The sequence below is a fragment of the Gavia stellata genome, chromosome 7, assembly GCF_030936135.1.
Source record: "Gavia stellata isolate bGavSte3 chromosome 7, bGavSte3.hap2, whole genome shotgun sequence".
NCBI lineage: Eukaryota > Metazoa > Chordata > Aves > Gaviiformes > Gaviidae > Gavia > Gavia stellata.
The window spans coordinates 50,052,417-50,072,600 of NC_082600.1; the positions used below are offsets into that span (position 1 = coordinate 50,052,417).

The 20,184-nt window shown below is 39.7% G+C and overlaps 1 protein-coding gene across 1 annotated transcript in view; it reads right to left on the reverse strand.

Annotated features, from left to right (window-relative positions):
- The window catches only part of CD44 (CD44 molecule (Indian blood group)), a 39,401-nt gene that overhangs the window by 11,285 nt on the left and 7,932 nt on the right, over positions 1–20,184 (reverse strand). The window contains 12 exon segments of the mRNA XM_059819929.1: positions 1,569–1,754; positions 2,246–2,431; positions 3,327–3,512; positions 5,030–5,191; positions 7,021–7,200; positions 9,264–9,368; positions 11,111–11,230; positions 11,913–12,068; positions 13,190–13,312; positions 13,992–14,117; positions 17,569–17,664; positions 19,256–19,495. Coding sequence (XP_059675912.1) covers positions 1,569–1,754; positions 2,246–2,431; positions 3,327–3,512; positions 5,030–5,191; positions 7,021–7,200; positions 9,264–9,368; positions 11,111–11,230; positions 11,913–12,068; positions 13,190–13,312; positions 13,992–14,117; positions 17,569–17,664; positions 19,256–19,495 — 1,866 coding nt within the window.

Consider the following 20,184-nt stretch of genomic DNA (forward strand, 5'->3'; position numbering starts at 1 on the left):
GTATATGTCACATTATTTTTGGTTTGTCTGTTCCTTCAGTAATACTCTATTGATCATTTTAATAGTTGATTATTCATTTCCTAAATTTCAGTGTGGATTAAAGCAGATAAAGACTTTCCAAAGAGTCAGTAGCAGCCACTTAGACCTGACTATTTGAGATTGACAATATCATCACGTTAAAAAATATCTTTTTAAGTTTATTTAGGCATCTCTCTTTTTCCATGAGATGATTATAAGAATGTATGCTGGTGTCCCAAGAGAAGAATTTAAAATTATTTCAAATGGAAAATTAAAAAATAAAATTTTTTAATGAATATCCTTCACACATCATCTGGCAGTGCTGCTGATGTGAAAGAGTAAGGATGTCACAAAAGCATGCTAGGAAATAGGCATAGCTTAACTAAATGCACTTTCAGAATTTCAAGTGCTCCAAAATACTAACTGAATAATAAAGGTTAATATTCATTCAAAATTACACTACTGCAAGTTAATAACACTAAGCAAAATGAGAAACCAAAAGATGCATTTCCAAACAGCGGTAGCCCAAAGTGTTAGTTTTGAAAGTACCCAGTAGTGACTATTGAGAAGGGAGAAATAAATAATATTATTTTCAGAATAAAACAAGTATAAGAATTCTTACATAGGAATAAGATTAGAATGACTTGATTGAAAACATTTGAATAAAGTGCAAAATCGTACTTGGGTTTTCATATTTGCAATTGATCTGTCAAACCACATAAAGCTTAACAGGCTGATGACAATGAACTGTGAAGCTTTACAGGATCTCTTCCGTATTTAGAAAACAGGAGTAGGGAGTAGAGGAAAGAACTGTATTTTAATCCACACAATCCTTGGTTTTCATAGCTCTCTGGCAAACCCTAAATGTTGCGGATTAAATAACCCTGACAAAAATGGATTTTAAAGAAGAAAAGGGAAAGCATAAATGCTAATTTTGCCTTAGAATTTTTTTTTTTTTTTTAGAAAATGCAAGAAAGATGCAAACAGTTCCAAAGCACTATGATGTCACAAAAATCCACTATTAAACAATAGAAATAGTAGAATAAAAAAAGCAATATTTTGATTGGGGATCATTTTAATTGGATAACATGCAGAGCTTAGGAATCAAAGCTAGAACCTTGCATAACTAGATAAACAAACTGCAGCATGTTATTTTGAAGTTTACAGTATTAAGAGTATCTGTGGCAACGCCAAGACCAGGAACTATCAGACATGAAAGCCTGTTTTTAAGTCTATGATTCATTTACACCACCCGCCACCACCACAAAGCAATTGCTTTCTCAGTACCCCCTTCTACTATAAATAAACCTGAGAAAAGCTGGGGAACAGAAGAAACAGGGGACCTAGGCTAAAAATATCCTTAACAGATAGCAATTCGTGTTGGGGTGTTCACATGGCAACAAAATCATAGAAATGTTTCCACTGCAAGTTCACAACAAGAATGTAGACCCCCCCAAGATAAGAAAGATAGGGAAAGGACTCGATTGCAGAAAAAATCATGTCTCATTTTGCACAGGGCACGGGAAATGAGCATGATCCATTATTCTTACTGGTACCCGCCAGAGGAGAGTCATCACCAGCTTTGCTCGTACTGGCTGTGGTCCTGTGCAGGACCTCAACCCCAGGGGCGTCTGTGGAATGCGTGATGACTTCAGGGCCCTGTCCTGGTTCATCATCTGAAGGCAGAGGTGGCTGAGTTGGGTCTTCGTGGTGGGCACCGTCAGGAGAGGCAACAGCTGTTACCACGATGAGTGAATAGGCTGTGAATCCCATGTGTGTGCTGCCCTGCCCCTCCCATTCCCACCACATTCAAGTCTCCTGTTCACTTGAAACCACTGCTACCCTTTTCTCACCACAAAAGGGGAAGAGAAGGGAGACCTTCCCTCCTCTCGTACATCATCACTGCTCTCTCAATGTACTCATCAGATATTTTCATTTGCTATTCTCATCCACTTTTTTACTTAATCCAAAAGATTCCCAAGGACAATGGACACAGGGGAAGGACATAGAGACAGCAGTCAGGAGAATTCCCTGACCTGCATCTCAGGTTGACCACAGATCCTCAGCTTCAGGGACACTGTCAAGTGCCGCTACAGTGTGCTTTACATTATGGATGTCAGTACCAACAGTAAAGACCCCTTTCTACAGGCATTGATTTCCCTTTGTTGCTCAAGACTCTGTGAGTGTTGACAAGTTACAGGAAATGCTCATAATTTGTAGTTCTTACTAGTAGGAAGAGGTGTCTGCAATCGGTTAAGATGATCGTCAAAGTCTGGAAAAACTCCAGGTATCCAGTTGACGTGGGAACCCTCCGTGGTGTTTGCTTGTTCACTTCCACGTCCAGGTGGAGTGCCAGGTGCCAGCGGCTCCTCGGTTGCTTCCTCTCGGTTAACATCATGCGCGGACTCTGTGACTGCCATGACGACGGCACGATCAGCTTTAAAAGTGAGCACTCACAAAACCACCACCCACATTATTTCCCCCTTCCCTGTACCACACCAAGCCAGAAAGCTCATCCATCTTCTTCATTCAAAGCACAGAAGGAGAGAAGACATGAAGGCCTCCCCTTCTTCTTCCACACTGTCACTCGCTTCCGAGAGACCCTTAAGCACCACGCACACGCCCACCGTGTTGGAGGGAGACGTTGGCTACATATCCAGATGCCAGTGACAGATGGAGAGGGAAGACCCTCAGAATAAGAGACCACAGCAGCAACAACCTGACCCTGTAACTCAGGAGTGAGCGGCCATGCTGCAGCCAGATGTGTGGTGGTCTTGCCTGGCAATCCACCGCTGAGGAGGAGTGAGGAATCGAAGGCAGAATTTGTGGGATGTAATTCTTCGACGATTGCCCTGCCCTCACCACCGGCACAGCACGCCCCGGTGATGGTGCTGCTGCTGAGTCACAGGAGCGACCATTTGGTAACCCACCAGAACACCTCCACCACACCAGTCACGTGCCAAAGCATATCAAGCCTGATGCCACTGATGCGCAAGAAAGGAAGATGGGGCTGGGGATTCAGAATCACCAAAGCGCGTGTCTTGCAGAACAGTCGGGAGGCCACCCAGAAACGTGCTTCAGCAAACAACAGAAACCACCAAGTGTACCAGCAAGGAGTCCCTTACGCCTTGTCCAGAAGGTAATTCTATCGACAGCACAGACCCCACCACAGATTTTTGCACTGCAAGTCCGCACCAAGAATGTAGACGCCCAGGATGAGAAAGATAGGGAAAGCAGGAAATCTCAGAAAGACATCATGTCTCATTTCGCACCAGGCATGAGAAATGAGTATGATCCATTATTCTTACTGGTACCCATCAGAGGAGAGTCATCACCAGCTTTGCTCGTACTGGCTGTGGTCCTGTGCAGGACCTCAACCCCAGGGCTGTCTGTGGAATGCGTGATGACTTCAGGGCCCTGTCCTGGTTCATCATCTGAAGGCAGAGGTGGCTGAGTTGGGTCTTCGTGGTGGGCACCGTCAGGAGAGGCAACAGCTGTTACCACGATGAGTGAATAGGCTGTGAATCCCATGTGTGTGCTGCCCTGCCCCTCCCATTCCCACCACATTCAAGTCTCCTGTTCACTTGAAACCACTGCTACCCTTTTCTCACCACAAAAGGGGAAGAGAAGGGAGACCTTCCCTCCTCCCGTACATCATCACTGCTCTCTCAATGTACTCATCAGACATTTTCATTTGCTATTCTCATCCACTTTTTTACTTAATCCAAAAGATTCCCAAGGACAGTGGACACAGGGAAAGGACATATAGACAGCAGTCAGGAGAATTCCCTGACCTGCATCTCAGGTTGACCACAGATCCTCAGCTTCAGGGACACTGTCAAGTGCCGCTACAGTGTGCTTTACATTATGGATGTCAGTACCAACAGTAAAGACCCCTTTCTACAGGCATTGATTTCCCTTTGTTGCTCAAGACTCTGTGAGTGTTGACAAGTTACAGGAAATGGTTCTAAGTCATTGTTCTGCTGATGGTAGTCATTAGACTAGTTTTCCTTCCATAATCAGCTTCAAATTTTGGCCTTGCTGAAGGATTTTACCTATAAGAATTACCTTGTGGTGTGGTGTTACTGAACCCACCACCCACGCTGTTCTTCTCTTCCTTATATACAGAATAGATTTTATGGTTTTTTTTCTAACTGGATCATAAAGAAGAAAAGGAAACAGGCTTTTCTATTTATTTTCATTGTCAGCAGCTTTCCAGTTTCCTATCCTAAGCTGTCCTGCTTTTTCAGAATAGCTGGCTAATGCTGTAAAATGGCAAGAGCAATGAGACAGAAGAGATGCCATCAGAGGAACCCACAGCAACCATGAAAGAAATTTAACTAGTTGTCACAAAATCAAAAATGGTTCTGAGCATTGTCTGTTTAAGAAAGGATTAAAGTTACCTTTCATTTCATTTCAGGAATAAGTCATGTGTTTCTCATATCATGTTTTTAGAACATGGTTTTGATGGTATAAATGGTATGTGTTATATGAGGCTGCCTCATGGTGTTGTGTCATGCCAGTTTTGTAAATTCCTTTCTCTCACCATTCTATGAACCAGAGGGACAAATGTTTCGATAAAATCTATGAAAAGAACACTCTTTCCCCAAATAAATATTCACAAATTAAAAGCATTAAGCTGTTGTTGTACAAATATACGTAAGTATGAATTCAACTTTATGGCAAAGACAATTCAGCAACACCAAATAATATAACTTATGTAATGAGTTGGACGCAATTCGCAGTCATGCTTCACTAAGGAACAGAAAGCACTAAAAGTGGTGTTGGTACGTAAAAAAGAAATGTTTTATAAAGCACTAAATTGAAATCTTCTATGTCATCACCATCCAGGCAGAGCACAGTGAAAATTAATCACTCTACAATTTGTATCATTGTCTTAAAGAGATCCGTAAGTTACTCCTCTCTACAAGTTCATGCAATATCTTTCCAAGACAGGCCATCTGAGAGACAGAAGTGATGAAATACACATAATTGACATTATTACTAGTACCTGTAGTGGAAGACTCTTTTTCATAATTATTCTTTCTGGAAGGACTAATTCTATCCATTATAGCAGGTTGTGTGGCATAATCCTCTCCCTTGTCCCAACCTGGATACACCAACGGGTCTTGCGCTGAGTCGTTCTGTTTGGCCCCATGGTTGGAGGCCATAGCTGTTATGATGATGGTGAAGCAATTATGAACTCAGTATATAAAGATCCATTTCTCATATTATTCTCCTCTTCGGTTCTTGTCTCTATGACAGGCCTTGCTCACATGTCTACTACATTTAATGGCAAAGAGAAGTAAAGCAGATTTGCTTCTCATTCTGGTTTATGTTTAGAAAAGCTGCCTACTGTCACCAATAGGACTGACTTCTTCCTCAAACTGAGCATATGCTTTTCAGAATCAAGATATCTCATTGGTTTTCAAAAGTATTTCCCTGAAACATGCTGTTGACTTTGTATTGGTTGAATATCAAACCAATATCCACTGATGCAGAATTAAGAGCAGCAAAGGCAGAAATAACTGCAAGAATATGACCCATCAGTAAGATTTTAATCACAGAATTTGAGTGTATTGGCTATATCCAATTTTTCCCCTCAAAATTCACTGGTTTAGTAGTTGCAGCATGTCTAGGAAATAGAGAAGGAAGTCTGACAGAGGGGAAGGCAAGCACATGCTGCAGATTCGTGAATGGTGCACACAATAAATACGACAGCATTCAACTGGAGAATATTTGAGATTGCAGTTATTTTGAAAAATATTATATCGTCCATATCGACCAATCCGTAGCTTTTATTAGACAGTCACAGCAAAAGAGGAGCCAAATCTTATAAGTAGCATAACCCTCCTTAACACCCCCCCAACCCAACAAAAACATCCCAAGAAAATTGCTACAGCATGCTAAAATTTTAATTGCAACTAGGCCAAATTATATTGCTATAGTAGTATAGTGTAGCGTAGCGTAGCGTAGCGTAGCGTAGCGTAGTGTAGTGTAGTATTTATATACATCAGTAATACATTGTACTGCATTCCCAAATTTTTAAAGGATGTTGATAAAACACCCGGGGTTGGTATCTTAGAGGAATGTGGGCTTAGGGACTGCTGAAGCGGTGAGCTACACAAAACTTTTGCTAATAAGATTACATTTAGATTAGTAAGAAGGAATACATCCATATTATACAGCATCTCAAACAATGGGTATGATATGCTTGTCTTCAGTGGCCTGTATTTGATAATCTGCAAGAGCAGATGATGAGTGTGTTAAATTCACTGTTGGCAGTGCTTAGTACAGCACACCAGTCATTAACTAGTAAACTTAGTACACTCACAGGAACAGAAACTAATACATGCCAATTATCAGTTACTAGCTTTATAGTATAATTTGATCTTTTACGTTCCAATTGCTTCGACTGATGGAAGAGGGAAGCCTCTCTTTTATGCTATACTATGCCTTGTTTTCTTCCTTTCATCACCAGTATCATCTTGTCATAGTTCAAAAGTGGGGTGACTAGATATTTTAGACAAAAATTTTTAGATATAATTACCATATTAACAAAAACTGAAAAAAAAATGCCAGGTCCAATAATGACTTGCAACAGCGGAGTGAACACTGCTCCCAAATATGTGAAAAATACAATAGACGTGATTCTTTTTCTATTTAAACATTCACTGTTTCCTACAGATATAACCCTGGTAGATAGCCTGTTAAAACCTTGTGACTGCCTGACACAGAACACAAAACGTAGGAGACAGTTAGGGAATTAATCTACTATAGGTCTTGACACGCAATCCAAATAGGAGAGAAAACAAACCTCCAGGAACAGGTCTGAAGAATAGAATAATTAAAAAAAAAAATAAATAAAACATCAGAATTGCTCAGGTTTATTCACAGAACCTCTCTTATGGCATCAGAATGCAAAATTGTTAGTTAAAAAATCCTAAAACTAAAACTTTAGTAAACCCTGATAATTTACTAAAATGTGACCTGTAATATTACCTGTATGAGAAGATTCCTTTTCAATATCATTTTCACCTGCAACAGTAAATTCATGTTGTTCAGTACTCCCAGTGGTACTTGCAGGATTTTGTTCTTGACTGATCCATCCGGAATGAACACTGTGTAATAGTGGATGTTGGGTTGGTCCTTGACGTTTTTCATTTTCACTTGTAACTAGTGCTGATAAGATGATGATTGAATCAATAATGATCAAAATACCCAACACCAGTCATATTACTCTCATCTTCACGGACTACACAACAAGGGTGCTTGACTTTTGTGTTTTGGCTTTTTCTTTTCGTTATTGCATTTGATGTGAAATGAAAGATGAAAGAAAACAGAAGTCCTTTGGAAACCCTATCACACAAAAGCATCACCAGGATCGGAAGAAGATTTAAGTGTGCTAGAAAGTATCCCAATGACCAACGGCAGAGAAAAGTTATAGGAGAAGCAGGGGAAGAATACATAGAAACAACAGCTTGCATCTCTAGTTGATATTTATTAATACTAACTTAACTGTTGAGCCTGTGTATTCTGGGTTTTTAAAAGTGAAAAAGATGCTGAACTTTCTCTTTTGAGTTAATATCTCAATTTCACAATTACAAGGCTGGCTCCAAGGAAATTGTCATCTCTTCTGGGACTGAAGATGAATGAAATAAGTAGGTTCATATATTTGAAGTTGAAAAGCATACTTGTTTTGAACTCAGTAATAATTAAAGCTCTTACTGATAAAATAAACTCATTGCTCACTCTTTAATTTGCTGTTATTTACATAGCAGAAGATGCAGTCAGAAATCACCTGAAGTACCACCACCATAAGAGATTTTCTAAGGAACGTTAAAAGACTTAGAAAAGATACACCAGAAAAAAAAGAATACCTATAACACTAAGATGAGCGTTAGAACTCTGTTTGAAATATATTTGCTTTAGGTATCAAACGTTTCCATGAGTGATATATTAAAGGTAAAGCCAAGGTCCTTACTCAGAGCATGCAGAGAATGAGCTGGACCAGTGACATATGCCATAAGTCACCAGCCAGAGAAACCTACACTATCTCCCCAAAAGAGCAAAACTGGAGGAATAGTTGTTTTCACATTCAGGCAATGAGATGTTCATAAAGAGGGAACTCATACAAATGTAATTCATTATTTTTGTAATTAAAGCCAATATATATAGATTATCTTGTAAAAAAAAAAAAGTTAAAATTAACTAATGTATGAATACAACTGATCTAACAGTACTTCAGAGCTAAAAGAAAGTTATCAAGAAATTATTTCTGGGTGGTTATAGCACCTGTTCTGATGCCAATTTTATAAACTTTCACTGTTCAAACCAATCTTGGAACAGGAAAGACAGCTATCTAGCTATTGGAGGCAGATGGTATAAATCCAAAGAACTACCACAGATGTAGAAAATGGTTGTTTGTACAGAGGGATAAGAAGGCTTTTCACAAGTCCCAGCAAAATGTATTTCTTTTCAGCACAAACTAATTTTATGCAATTACAAGGCTGGCCCCCAATCCAGCTGTGTATAGCTGTGCCTCCTGCTACTCAGTTTTGCACCTCTCCTCAACAGGGTAAAGCTGTTCATTATAGCCAAAACATCCTAAAAACGAAGCTCATATCCAGCTATGCTTTTCAAAAAATTTTAACTGGAAACTATTTAGGTACACAGCAAAATTAGCTGGAGAATGCACTCTGTACGCCTTTGCCTACAGAGGTTTTTAGGCTTGAAGAACATGAGCACACTTCCAGTATCTCAGTTGGCTACTGGCACTAATACTGGTAGCAAAATGTTCACATTCATCTGGAGGTAGTATATTATTCTTTGTAGCGCAGTTTCGTGTATTTGAATTACTAGCTCCCTTTTTTGTCTTTTGTCTTCAGATTTTACAATAGAAATTTTGAAATGGAAAAAAGGGATTTTTTTTCTCACCAAGGTGGGTCACCAAGTGTTACAATCTCCTCAGTTTTATTACACTACTGGCAGTGCAAGTTTAAAAATCCCAGAGACATGAGGAAAAGTGGCAAGTAATGAAGACTAGATGCAAAAGGTAGACTTGGAATAACAGATGAATGTTATAGATGCCACCTCTGAGGGCTCTAGTACAAATAATATGAAGGTATTGTACTGAACTGAAGCTAATGGTATGGGAATTACAACCAGCTGCACCATAACAGTGTTATACTTTGCTGAATTATGTCACAAATCTGAATATTATCTGAAATGCTTAATTGCTTTACCCCTGCCAGCAGAGCTAGGAAACTGCTCCTCTTCATCTGTATAGGCAGGGTTCCAACGATCTTGTGTGGAGATTTCCAGAAGTGTTTCATGTTGTGAGTCCACAGCTGTTAGGACAATGGAGGATTCAATGCTGACCATGCTCTACATCTACCACTATTACTCTACTGTTAGTGTGTGCCATAAAGGTGATGGAAAATGGAAATTCATGCATAGCTTAACTGTAGTCTCTCTACTCTTCTTATCAAAGCCCTTTACATCAAACCAGTCATTCTTTTCTTTGCATTGGACAGATGCACAGTTTCCCAAGAATGGGGGAATCAAGCAATAGAAGAATAACATATAGTAGAAGTAGTGCAAAACCATTATGGCAGTTACAGACATTTAAAATCAAGTTTGAAGAATAATGCTGGACCTACAGAATATGGTAGATGTCTGAATACATGTAAAACATGCTTGCTAAGTACTCAAGAAGTACTTAGATTCATGTTAGAGTATCCACCGCTGAGCTCAAAAGCTACCGTCAGCAACAAAAAGAAAGCACCTTGACAGCCACCAGGAAGTCAGTATTAGTCAAGAAAGTTATAATACCATTGAACAGATAAAATAAAACTTCCACAAGAGTCTATGATCAGAGACTGTACACATTTTCACCCATGGAGCATGCAGACACCACTAGGCCATAGAAAGTAGTTGGAATGCAATACGCCATGTGGAATAAGTCACCAATGCAGAGTCTCAGAGATAAATAAATAAACACCAGAAACACCCAAAACTTAGGCAAAAGAATAAAAAAAAATCCCAAAGCAAGATGACTTGCTTATTCTGCATTTTCTTCTAAAAAGGAAGACCACTGCTGGAAAAAAACAAATACTCCACTATCTTCAGAAAAAATATTACAATGCTTATAAACAGTGATTTATAAACACTACTGAGTAAATAAGTGCACAGACAAAAGACACATTAAGATGTGCTCAAATTACATTGAATTAAATTACAAAAAAGGAACAGATTATTATCTTTGTACAAATAAGAGCATTAGAGTATAGTTATTAATGGCAACATCTATACTGAAAAAAAAAACCCAGGGCTGGGTCCATTCCCTGGTCATAAGGCCAAGTAGCAGACTGTGTGTTTCAGTGACACACAGCATTTGGCTTTGATTCTCATATGTGTTGGTTTTCTGGTTTTGAGACAAAATGGTTTTAGATATGGATGGCTTTTTTAGATAAAAAAGAGCTATCAGATGATCACTGTGGGACTATTCATATCAGGAAAACAGGATTATGTATTAAAATATCTGAGTTGCAGTATTGGGTCATGCCTAAACGTCTGAGGTCACAACACAAATGAGATGATGTTAGAAGACTGCATGGGAAGAGTGTGGATGGTAGCAAATACGAGACCGTTTTGCTGACACTTCCCAATGAAAAGGGCACTTGGGGTTTGGCCTCTCCAAATTGTGCCTGAACATCTTCTTCCACAGACAAGGAGTCTACTATTGTACAGATGTAGATTATAAATAACATGAACCGGAATTATTTTTTCCCAAAAAAGAAAAAAAATGAAAAAAAGATGAACATTTTTTTCTTGGAAAATCGTGAGTGAATGATAGCTGAAATAGGCATGAAACTGAAAAGTAATTTTAAGTAGTGATAAAAGAGATATTCATTCTATCGATATGGACCGCATATGATTTTTCCAATCGCAAAAGAGACATTTCTGAAGTAACAGGTGATGAGAAGAGCATAGAGTTTTCACACAATATATGTGTGCAAAGGAGGAGGAACATCGAGTAGGACAGGAAAAAGAAGAAGGAAACCATCCAAAGAGAAAGGAAGTGCCTTACTAGTACTTGGAGCATACTCATCCTTGGCCACATTCCTGTCCCAGCCTGGAAACACTGTTGGGTAAATCGCCTCCTCTGAAGAGTCTTCATCATCTGAACCATTGCCACTTGAGGTCACATCTGCTGTGATGATGTTAAATCTGCCATGAAGCCGTAACCCGCACGGTCTTCTGCTGACAGCAGTTATGCTTTCCTGTCTCCCCTACATGCAGCCTTACAATCAGAGTGGAGTGTGTACAGCACTGTGCTTCCCACGGGCCGTATCTCCTCCTGGTTCTTCCGCCCACAAGGGATTCATCACTCTGCCATGGCCCTTCTGAAGCTGCCCCAACATGGCTCTTTGTTACATTTTGGTGCCCTACGCATGCTCGCAGCACTAACTGCACTCTGTCCTCTTCTAGCAGAGTGAGCACAGTGTCCTGGCTTGAAAACATTTTCTTCCTTTCTCCCACAAATCCTTCTTATTGGAATAGTCTACTTCTAAATTGCCTCCAAAGAGGAAAAAAGAAAAACCCAAGTGCATCCTTCATAAAATGACTCACATACTCATCCCTTTCAGACATGCAGAATACCTCTGCAGTACGTGAACAATGTGAACAACTGCTCTATGGCTACCAAATGTACAGTCAGTGAGAGATAGCCCAGCGCTTTGCTTTTCCCACTTCAAACACATGGGAACGAAAAGCAGGGACATGTACCACACATTCAACCCCCCTCCGCTTAATGCTTCGGAAGCTCGCTGCCCTGGTGCTCTGGTTATTCAGCCCCTAATCAAGCACCCTCCTAGCATGACATTCTTTACCCTTGGCTGCTTGCGTGGGTTCTTGCGTCTTCTCTCCAGGATTTGACCACCACCAGTGGTTTGAGAATGGATTCCACCGAGCTTGGGTGGTGGCTTTCTCCAGGTTGTCATGATGAGGCCCTGGAGATGTTAGGACATGGTTCGTTCAACCAAGATCTTGTTATTATTTCTTGAGAAGCACTTTTCCTCCAGCAAAGTCAAGTCCACCAGCACCGACACCCTGAGCATGCTCATGCCGCTGAGATGGATGTGAATGCAAGGCGAATGTATGAACCCATGGTATCATTACATTCCTCAAACACTTAGCCAGATGCAAGCACTAGTGGTAGTCCCAAGAAAGAACATGTTCCCTTGAGAGGAGTCATAAAAAAGCCCTGTTGGTCTTTGCTAGCCCTTCACATTCAACAAGGTTAATGAGTTCCTCATAGTCTTTGCCAGCAGGAGAGAGGAGATAGCCTTAAATAGACTCCATAATGAGGAACATCCACCAAGACAACATAAAATCACGTACAAAAGGTGAAAGAGGTATCCATGATGGGCACAAAGGACACCCAGATATAAGCACACCCATTAGTTTAGCCTTCTTTTCTACTGACAACCCCATGAAGCCAATGCTGCCAAGGACCTGGACTCAGAACTACAGCCATTCCACTTGAAAGACACATGCACTCCCCTTGGCGTGATGCTGTCAGCAAAATCCACACCAGAAACACTTTCCAGTTAGGCATCAGCATAGCATGGAGAGAGAGGCGCAGCTTTGCTCCTATCACATTACCAATGCACAATATTTTCTCAGAATATAGCATTTCAAATAGTAACGTTCCATAGGTTTGTGACAGTCATTTAAGGATGGAAAGAGATTTTTGTTTAGAAAAATTACAGGAATCTACAGCCTTTTCGTGCACTGTGCTAGGCAAGTCAAATAGGTATTGGCATGCAAACAGAAATAATTGTGCCACTTGTATAGAGGCTGGAAGCTCCTCCAAAGAGGAATTATTCCTTGAAACACAACATGCCACAAGGGAAGCCCACAAATCAGATATGAATGGAGACAAGACATCAATTCTAGAAGCAATGGAAGATGGTGCTTCTAAGGATACAGACCTCACAGGATCTAAATAGGTTTTTCTTGTGGCACGGACAATGTGTTTGAAACAAGAGATGATTGGGAGAACATCCAATTTTCACACAATATATGTGTGGCAAAGGAGGAGGAACATCGAGTAGGACAGGAAAAAGAAGAAGGAAACCATCCAAAGAGAAAGGAAGTGCCTTACTAGTACTTGGAGCATACTCATCCTTGGCCACACTCCTGTCCCAGCCTGGAAACACTGTTGGGTAAATCGCCTCCTCTGAAGAGTCTTCGTCATCTGAACCATTGCCACTTGAGGTCACATCTGCTGTGATGATGTTAAATCTGCCATGAAGCCGTAACCCGCACGGTCTTCTGCTGACAGCAGTTACGCTTTCCTGTCTCCCCTACATGCAGCCTTACAATCAGAGAGGAGTGTGTACAGCACTGTGCTTCCCACGGGCCGTATCTCCTCCTGGTTCTTCCGCCCACAAGGGATTCATCACTCTGCCATGGCCCTTCTGAAGCTGCCCCAACATGGCTCTTTGTTACATTTTGGTGCCCTATGCATGCTCGCAGCACTAACCGCACTCTGTCCTCTTCTAGCAGAGTGAGCACAGTGTCCTGGCTTGAAAACATTTTCTTCCTTTCTCCCACAAGTCCTTCTTATTGGAATAGTCTACTTCTAAATTGCCTCCAAAGAGGAAAAAAGAAAAACCCAAGTGCATCCTTCATAAAATGACTCACATACTCATCCCTTTCAGACATGCAGAATACCTCTGCAGTACGTGAACAATGTGAACAACTGCTCTATGGCTACCAAATGTACAGTCAGTGAGAGATAGCCCAGCGCTTTGCTTTTCCCACTTCAAACACATGGGAACGAAAAGCAGGGACATGTACCACACATTCAACCCCCCTCCGCTTAATGCTTCGGAAGCTCGCTGCCCTGGTGCTCTGGTTATTCAGCCCCTAATCAAGCACCCTCCTAGCATGACATTCTTTACCCTTGGCTGCTTGCGTGGGTTCTTGCGTCTTCTCTCCAGGATTTGACCACCACCAGTGGTTTGAGAATGGATTCCACCGAGCTTGGGTGGTGGCTTTCTCCAGGTTGTCATGATGAGGCCCTGGAGATGTTAGGACATGGTTCGTTCAACCAAGATCTTGTTATTATTTCTTGAGAAGCACTTTTCCTCCAGCAAAGTCAAGTCCACCAGCACCGACACCCTGAGCATGCTCATGCCGCTGAGATGGATGTGAATGCAAGGCGAATGTATGAACCCATGGTATCATTACATTCCTCCAAGAGCAAAAATATCCAATGCTTTTAGTGTAAGTGAAGTTTGAAATATTCTACTAAAGTATAAGATTGTGTTACCAGTTCTGAAAGTCCAGGAAAGTCAATGAATTCTGCATAGCATTTTTAGGTGTGACAGATCAAAATATGTACTGTATGTGAAATACACCCCAATATTTTGAGAAAAAGCATTCAAAGCTAACAGAAGCATGCACACCATAGAAACTGAAATCCCTCAAGGAAGCCAGCTGGTAGTTTAACCTTTCTTTCTGCTAAGAAAGTTATTCATCAATAAACTGAGAAGCAGAGTTTGCAAGAAAGAGCCGCGCTTCAAGTCATACACATATTCACCAAAAGAAAGCAAAATCTACTTCAAAATGTTTCTCTGGAAATATTTTTATTCTGGCAATTCTTCACAAGCATTATTTTTATCAGCATTTAGAACATCTTACTTCTATATCTTGAAGATGAACAAGAGATATCATGTACTCTTTTTCATTCAGAAAAATATCTTTTAAATAATTAATTTAGAAAAATACCTTGAAGACTAACATCAAAGACACTAGTTGTGATCAATTTTTGTGCAATATATAAAAGCATTGGAAAATGCAAGACCTAGGAATCAAAGTTTTAATGACCAAACAGGATAAACTGATATTCTGCAGTCTGCAGTAGTTATGTTTTGCTTATCTGTAAACTGCAAAATATACAAAGCATATGGACTTAAACTGAGAAATGCACTTTTTCAAGGTGTAGCTATTTTGGGAGTAAAACCTAACAGATTTTGCCTTTCTGAAAAGCTGTCCTTCACTGAATAAACGTTGTCTCTTCTCACAGTCACTAATTGCTCCCTAAACTTAGTACTACTAGTACCACTCTGACACTGGTGTCAGAAAAAGGGAAACATGGGCATTCAAAATCTGATCTCTGAGCGATAGGCCATCAAAACACAGGTGGTCTCAGATTTGGAGCCTTGGGATGGAACTGTGAACAAAATGATAATGCCAAGAAACTGCTTAACAAGAAAATAACTGAAAACTAAATAATTGCCATCTGACTTGTTGTAATCACAGCAAAATTCTCACCTCTACCTGCTTTCCACAACAAGTCTTAGGACAAGTCTTTTCTTAAGTGATGAGTATGTATTCATGGCTTCCTTCCACATACAAAATACTAATGCAGATGTTTTCTTGCCAGATCAGCCAAAGTATGGACAAAAGACTGTTTTCATTGATGAGATTTTTTCAGGGAACACTCCAAATCAAATAAAAGCAAAATCCACCAGAGCGTAAAAATGTCTATTATAGATGGATGAACAAAATCAGTTGCAGTTACTGTTTGAGTAACTAGCTCTGATAACTTAGGGAAGTATCTCATCAATCAGCAATGGAATTTTGTGACATCTGATCCATGGCACATCTACAGGTGAATCGCAACTTGTTAATAATGAAGAAAAAACCTTGTTTCAGCCAGGAGAGAAAGTCAATGGCAAAGTGCTGGCAGTGTATTAATCTGGACCGTGAACTTGATGGAGAACATCACCAATAATGTCCAAAGCCAGTGCAATAATGAAAGGGGATCATCTGAAGAATAAGGAGCTGTGGCAATTGCCCACTTCAAACCCATAGCAAAGAAGTGTTTTGATCAAGCTAGACACCTTTTCACCAAACTTGAAGTTCACAAATGGTGTGTAGCATAGATGGAGAGCCACCAGTTTCGTGTCTCACTTTCACACACTATAGAATTAGATAGATACATTTTTAGCCATGTATCTGAAGATATATGCTGAATAGTTTTCTTCACTTATTTCTTAATTTTCTACTTCCCTGACTGTGGGATTTTTTTTTTCTGGGAAATTAAATTATGGTTGGGATATTCCAATGAGCCTGCACTGTTGCACAATGTAAACAGCAGACATTGGGGCCTGGCTTTATCTTCTTTTTTGTTTGTTTTCCATGTAACTTTCTCCTATGCTACTGAATATCTGATGACTTCTCATGAAGATGCTTATACTTAACTTCTGAAAGGAGTGCTAAATTACTCATTCGTTTGTAATGCAGTAAAATTAAATGAAATGAGTCTGTTTGGCTTTGAAGTGATGTTGCTGAGTAATAGCTAAAGCTATCAGAAAAGCCCAGGTTAAGACCTTCGTAATCTTTTTTTCCAGAGAATCAATCTGTCAACTCTAAACCAATAAGCAATCATGCCAATGCTATCACTTCTGTGATACACATATATCAGTATTGACATCTTTCATTACACAGCTCGAGGGCACCATCCCTCCAAGTCACATAGACCATTTGACCATCTATCAGCAGCCAACAAACAATTAAGCAAATTACTCACTATCACGGGCTTCCATGGTGGGAAAAAAAGAGTCAGCAGGAAGAAACTTTCATTTCTATCAGTTCAGTCTTTACTACAACATGCGTCTGTAGATTTCCTCTGTATAATTAAAATGTTCTCCCTTTAGGTTCACTTTATTTTCTGGGGCAAAGATCTTCTTTATCACTCTAAACTTAAGAACTAGAGTGAATATATGTACAGTTCCACTTTAAAAAGTGTAAGATGACTTTAAAAGGTTTTTATTTGCTGTAACTGCTGTGCACTACATACTTGATAAAAACATCACAAGCAGTTTTTTTCCCACTCAGTACAGCTATATAAGGACAAAGCAGAGAAAATAGCTACTGTTCTTTCGAGCCCTCAAAGCCTGTGGAGCCACCACAGGCCCCAATTTTTTCTCATCCATATTGCCAACAATAAGGACGAAATTAGTTCTTGCAGTGCACAAGTGGCTTGGCAATTGGAACTGCCACTTAAAGCACTGCATTGGTGAGCGACGCTATGGTTTTGACATGGATTGCCCACACTCACAGCCATAAATATATTAGAATCACAGACACTTTCATCACAAATTGACAAAAATGTCCTTTTCTGCCATGGAAATAAATTGACTTCAAGTGATAATTGGCTGCGCTAATTTGTTGCGTCTCATAGAGTAAATAGGCGTGATAAAAAAGCAGTGGGAAACACAAAACAAAAGTCTGTCTGAACTCATGTATAAGCGTTGAAATAAACATACAGTAAATGTTTTGCTCCCCTGGTCCCAGAGAGTGACTTTTTTTTTTTTGACTTAACCAGTCTGGAAAGTACTGTCTTTCAATGTCTTTCCAAAATTGGAGATGATGTATACTTCACTACTTACCAGAATGACCTGCTGGAAGAAGAAAGCAGTTTTAATGCAATCTATATTCAATTTAATTATTATAATACATAAATCTTACTAGTACTCGCAGGATACTGTCCACCATCTTTTTCAGGGGAATCATCAGTTGCCGTCACCAAAGAGATGTCAGGTGATACAGGAGAAACTTCATCATCTGTACGGTGATGGATTAATCATTACTATTTCATTAGCTGAGTTGCAACTCAGTACTCACAGCTACTTCAACTATTCTATACTGCAAGCTTGATTCTATACTGCAGGCTTCCTTCCTTCATTTATTGGTCCAAGAGAGAAGAAAGATTCAGACTAGGTTTTTCATATAATTCAACCCCAAATAGCCTTACTTTACTAACATAGCAAGGATATCACCAAAACAGATTATTTCACGAGGAGTATGTATTACAGGGATAATGAACATTCTGGCAATGATCTGTTCAAGTGATTCAAGCTCTGATTGTATCTGTATACCATCTGGACAGGGATTCTAGAGCAATGACTGAAGTTACTTGTATTGCGCTCTTTACTGAGATACATTCTGAGATTTAGTCCAAAAATCTAAACTCTGCATGTAAGCGGGGTTGATAAGACTTGTCATGGCAAGCAGTTGAAATACATGGCAGACACCTTGGAGGATGGCTGTGATCCTAGTTCCTTCGGAAGAGAATGTTAGGATTTACCTTTCATGATGCTAACTACATGAAAAAACAAGCATAACATGTCGTGAGTATAATACTACTAGTGAAAAGTAATTTTACAATCCGAATGCTTCAACTCAATTTTTTTTTTTTTTTAATTTCAGTATTTATTGAGGATAATTATGCAAACTACTGGCATCCTTCACTGGTAAGTTATTGGTGATTCGATAAAAAGCCTGTAGTCAGAGGTCACACAGTAAACTTTACTGTCCTTAGAGGATGAATGATATTTGTATCCCTTAGGTTCAATGGGAGCTAGTCTTTCAGACCTCTGATAATTTCAGCCACACAAGCGACATAAAAGATGAAATAAAATACATGCCACTTTCACAAGAAAGCAAGACACAGGCAAGGCTCTCTAATTCACCAATTTGCCACCCTGCAGAATGCCCTAGAAAAGAGTATGGCATTTGTATTTGGTAGGGCTTCATGGAAACAGAATTTGGCTTTACCACCCAAAGGAAGAAGATATTAATAACATTTTAATTTGACATTTTTATCTCTCGGTGCATTCTGTAATATGTTGTAGTAAGAAGATGTCCTAAAAAACCCCATGTATTTGTACAAAGCGAAATCACTTGTACTGTAAACTCCTTTTTCTTATCAGTTTTCTTATCAATTCATCCTTTTAGAGACTAGATAAGAGTGTTATCCTTATCTCTATATACCCATACCCTCAGCCTCACTAACCTCTCTGTGTTCACTGCTAGATATGCTAGATATTAAAGGCTTAAAAAGCCTTTAATGAAAAAAATATTTATTAAGAACAGGACAAAATTCTTAGAACCATCTCTTCTCAACATCCTGGGAAGGTTTATGTGGGTAACTATGCTGATGTGTGGCTGCTTTGTCTTCCTGTGCTATCAAAAAAAATGCTTAGAAATTCAGAATGCTTCTGTTTTCTTTCAAAGACACACATTCTGCTTTTACTTCTCCAGGATACAAATTAGAGACGGTGCTTCTCATTCCCTCATGATATCCTTTAACTAACAAAGTAATCCTTCACTCAGTTATTTTAAAGGGGATATAGTGGCAACCTACTGTCCTTACCAGAATCTTTTCTAGGAATTTCTTTTTCACCCCCTCCAGAAGAATGATCTGGCAGCTGTGAGACGGGAGTAGCACTTCCATAATATGAGGGGCTGGATCTCCTGATGGAGGTATCCATGGGAGTTGTGTCATGTGTTGATCCACTACCTACATTTTCATCATCCGCACCTGAGGTTGAGGATTCCCCGCTGTGACGTGTGCCATCTGCATTATAACGTGAGCCATCTGCATTGTCAATGACTGTTGGAAAGAGGAAATTAAGCAGCTGATTAATAGCAAGGAGCTACATATCTATATTTCAGTAATGCTAAACAGTTTAAGTCCTATAAGAAAAAAATAAACAGTTGTCAATTAATATCTGTTCATCCATTTTTGCCATCCTATCTAACCTGTCTAGAGCATACTTTACTAAACTAAGTCTAACGTATATATGCTAATGTATTTATTTGTCAAACATACAGGACCTACTCTGTATCAAATATTTTGTTATGATGATCAAACAGTTTGATTTTGAACATAAAATCTTGGCCTCTGTAAAGTCAATCAGAATTTTAGAACTGGGACAAATAATTTATTAAGAGAGTTTTCTTCCACTTCCAGCTGCTTTTCTAACCAGCAGCTCAAATGAGATGTAGAAAGGTTGCTGTCTTAAGCAAAGACCTATATGTCAAAGAAACATTAGCAGTTCTGAGGTGCTATATATTCTTTTGCCTTACTTTGATGCTAACTGGATGTCTTATATTCAGAAAAGTTGAACACCCAATAGTCTTCCCAGTTGACTCAGCCCTGGGCTACATCTATGAAGACACATTATCAATGTTGTCCATAGGAAGTAGAATGTCTTCTAGCAATGGTACACGATATGCAAACAACTGGCACTTAGGGACATGGTTTAGTGGTGGACTTGGCAGCATTATGTTTATGGTTGG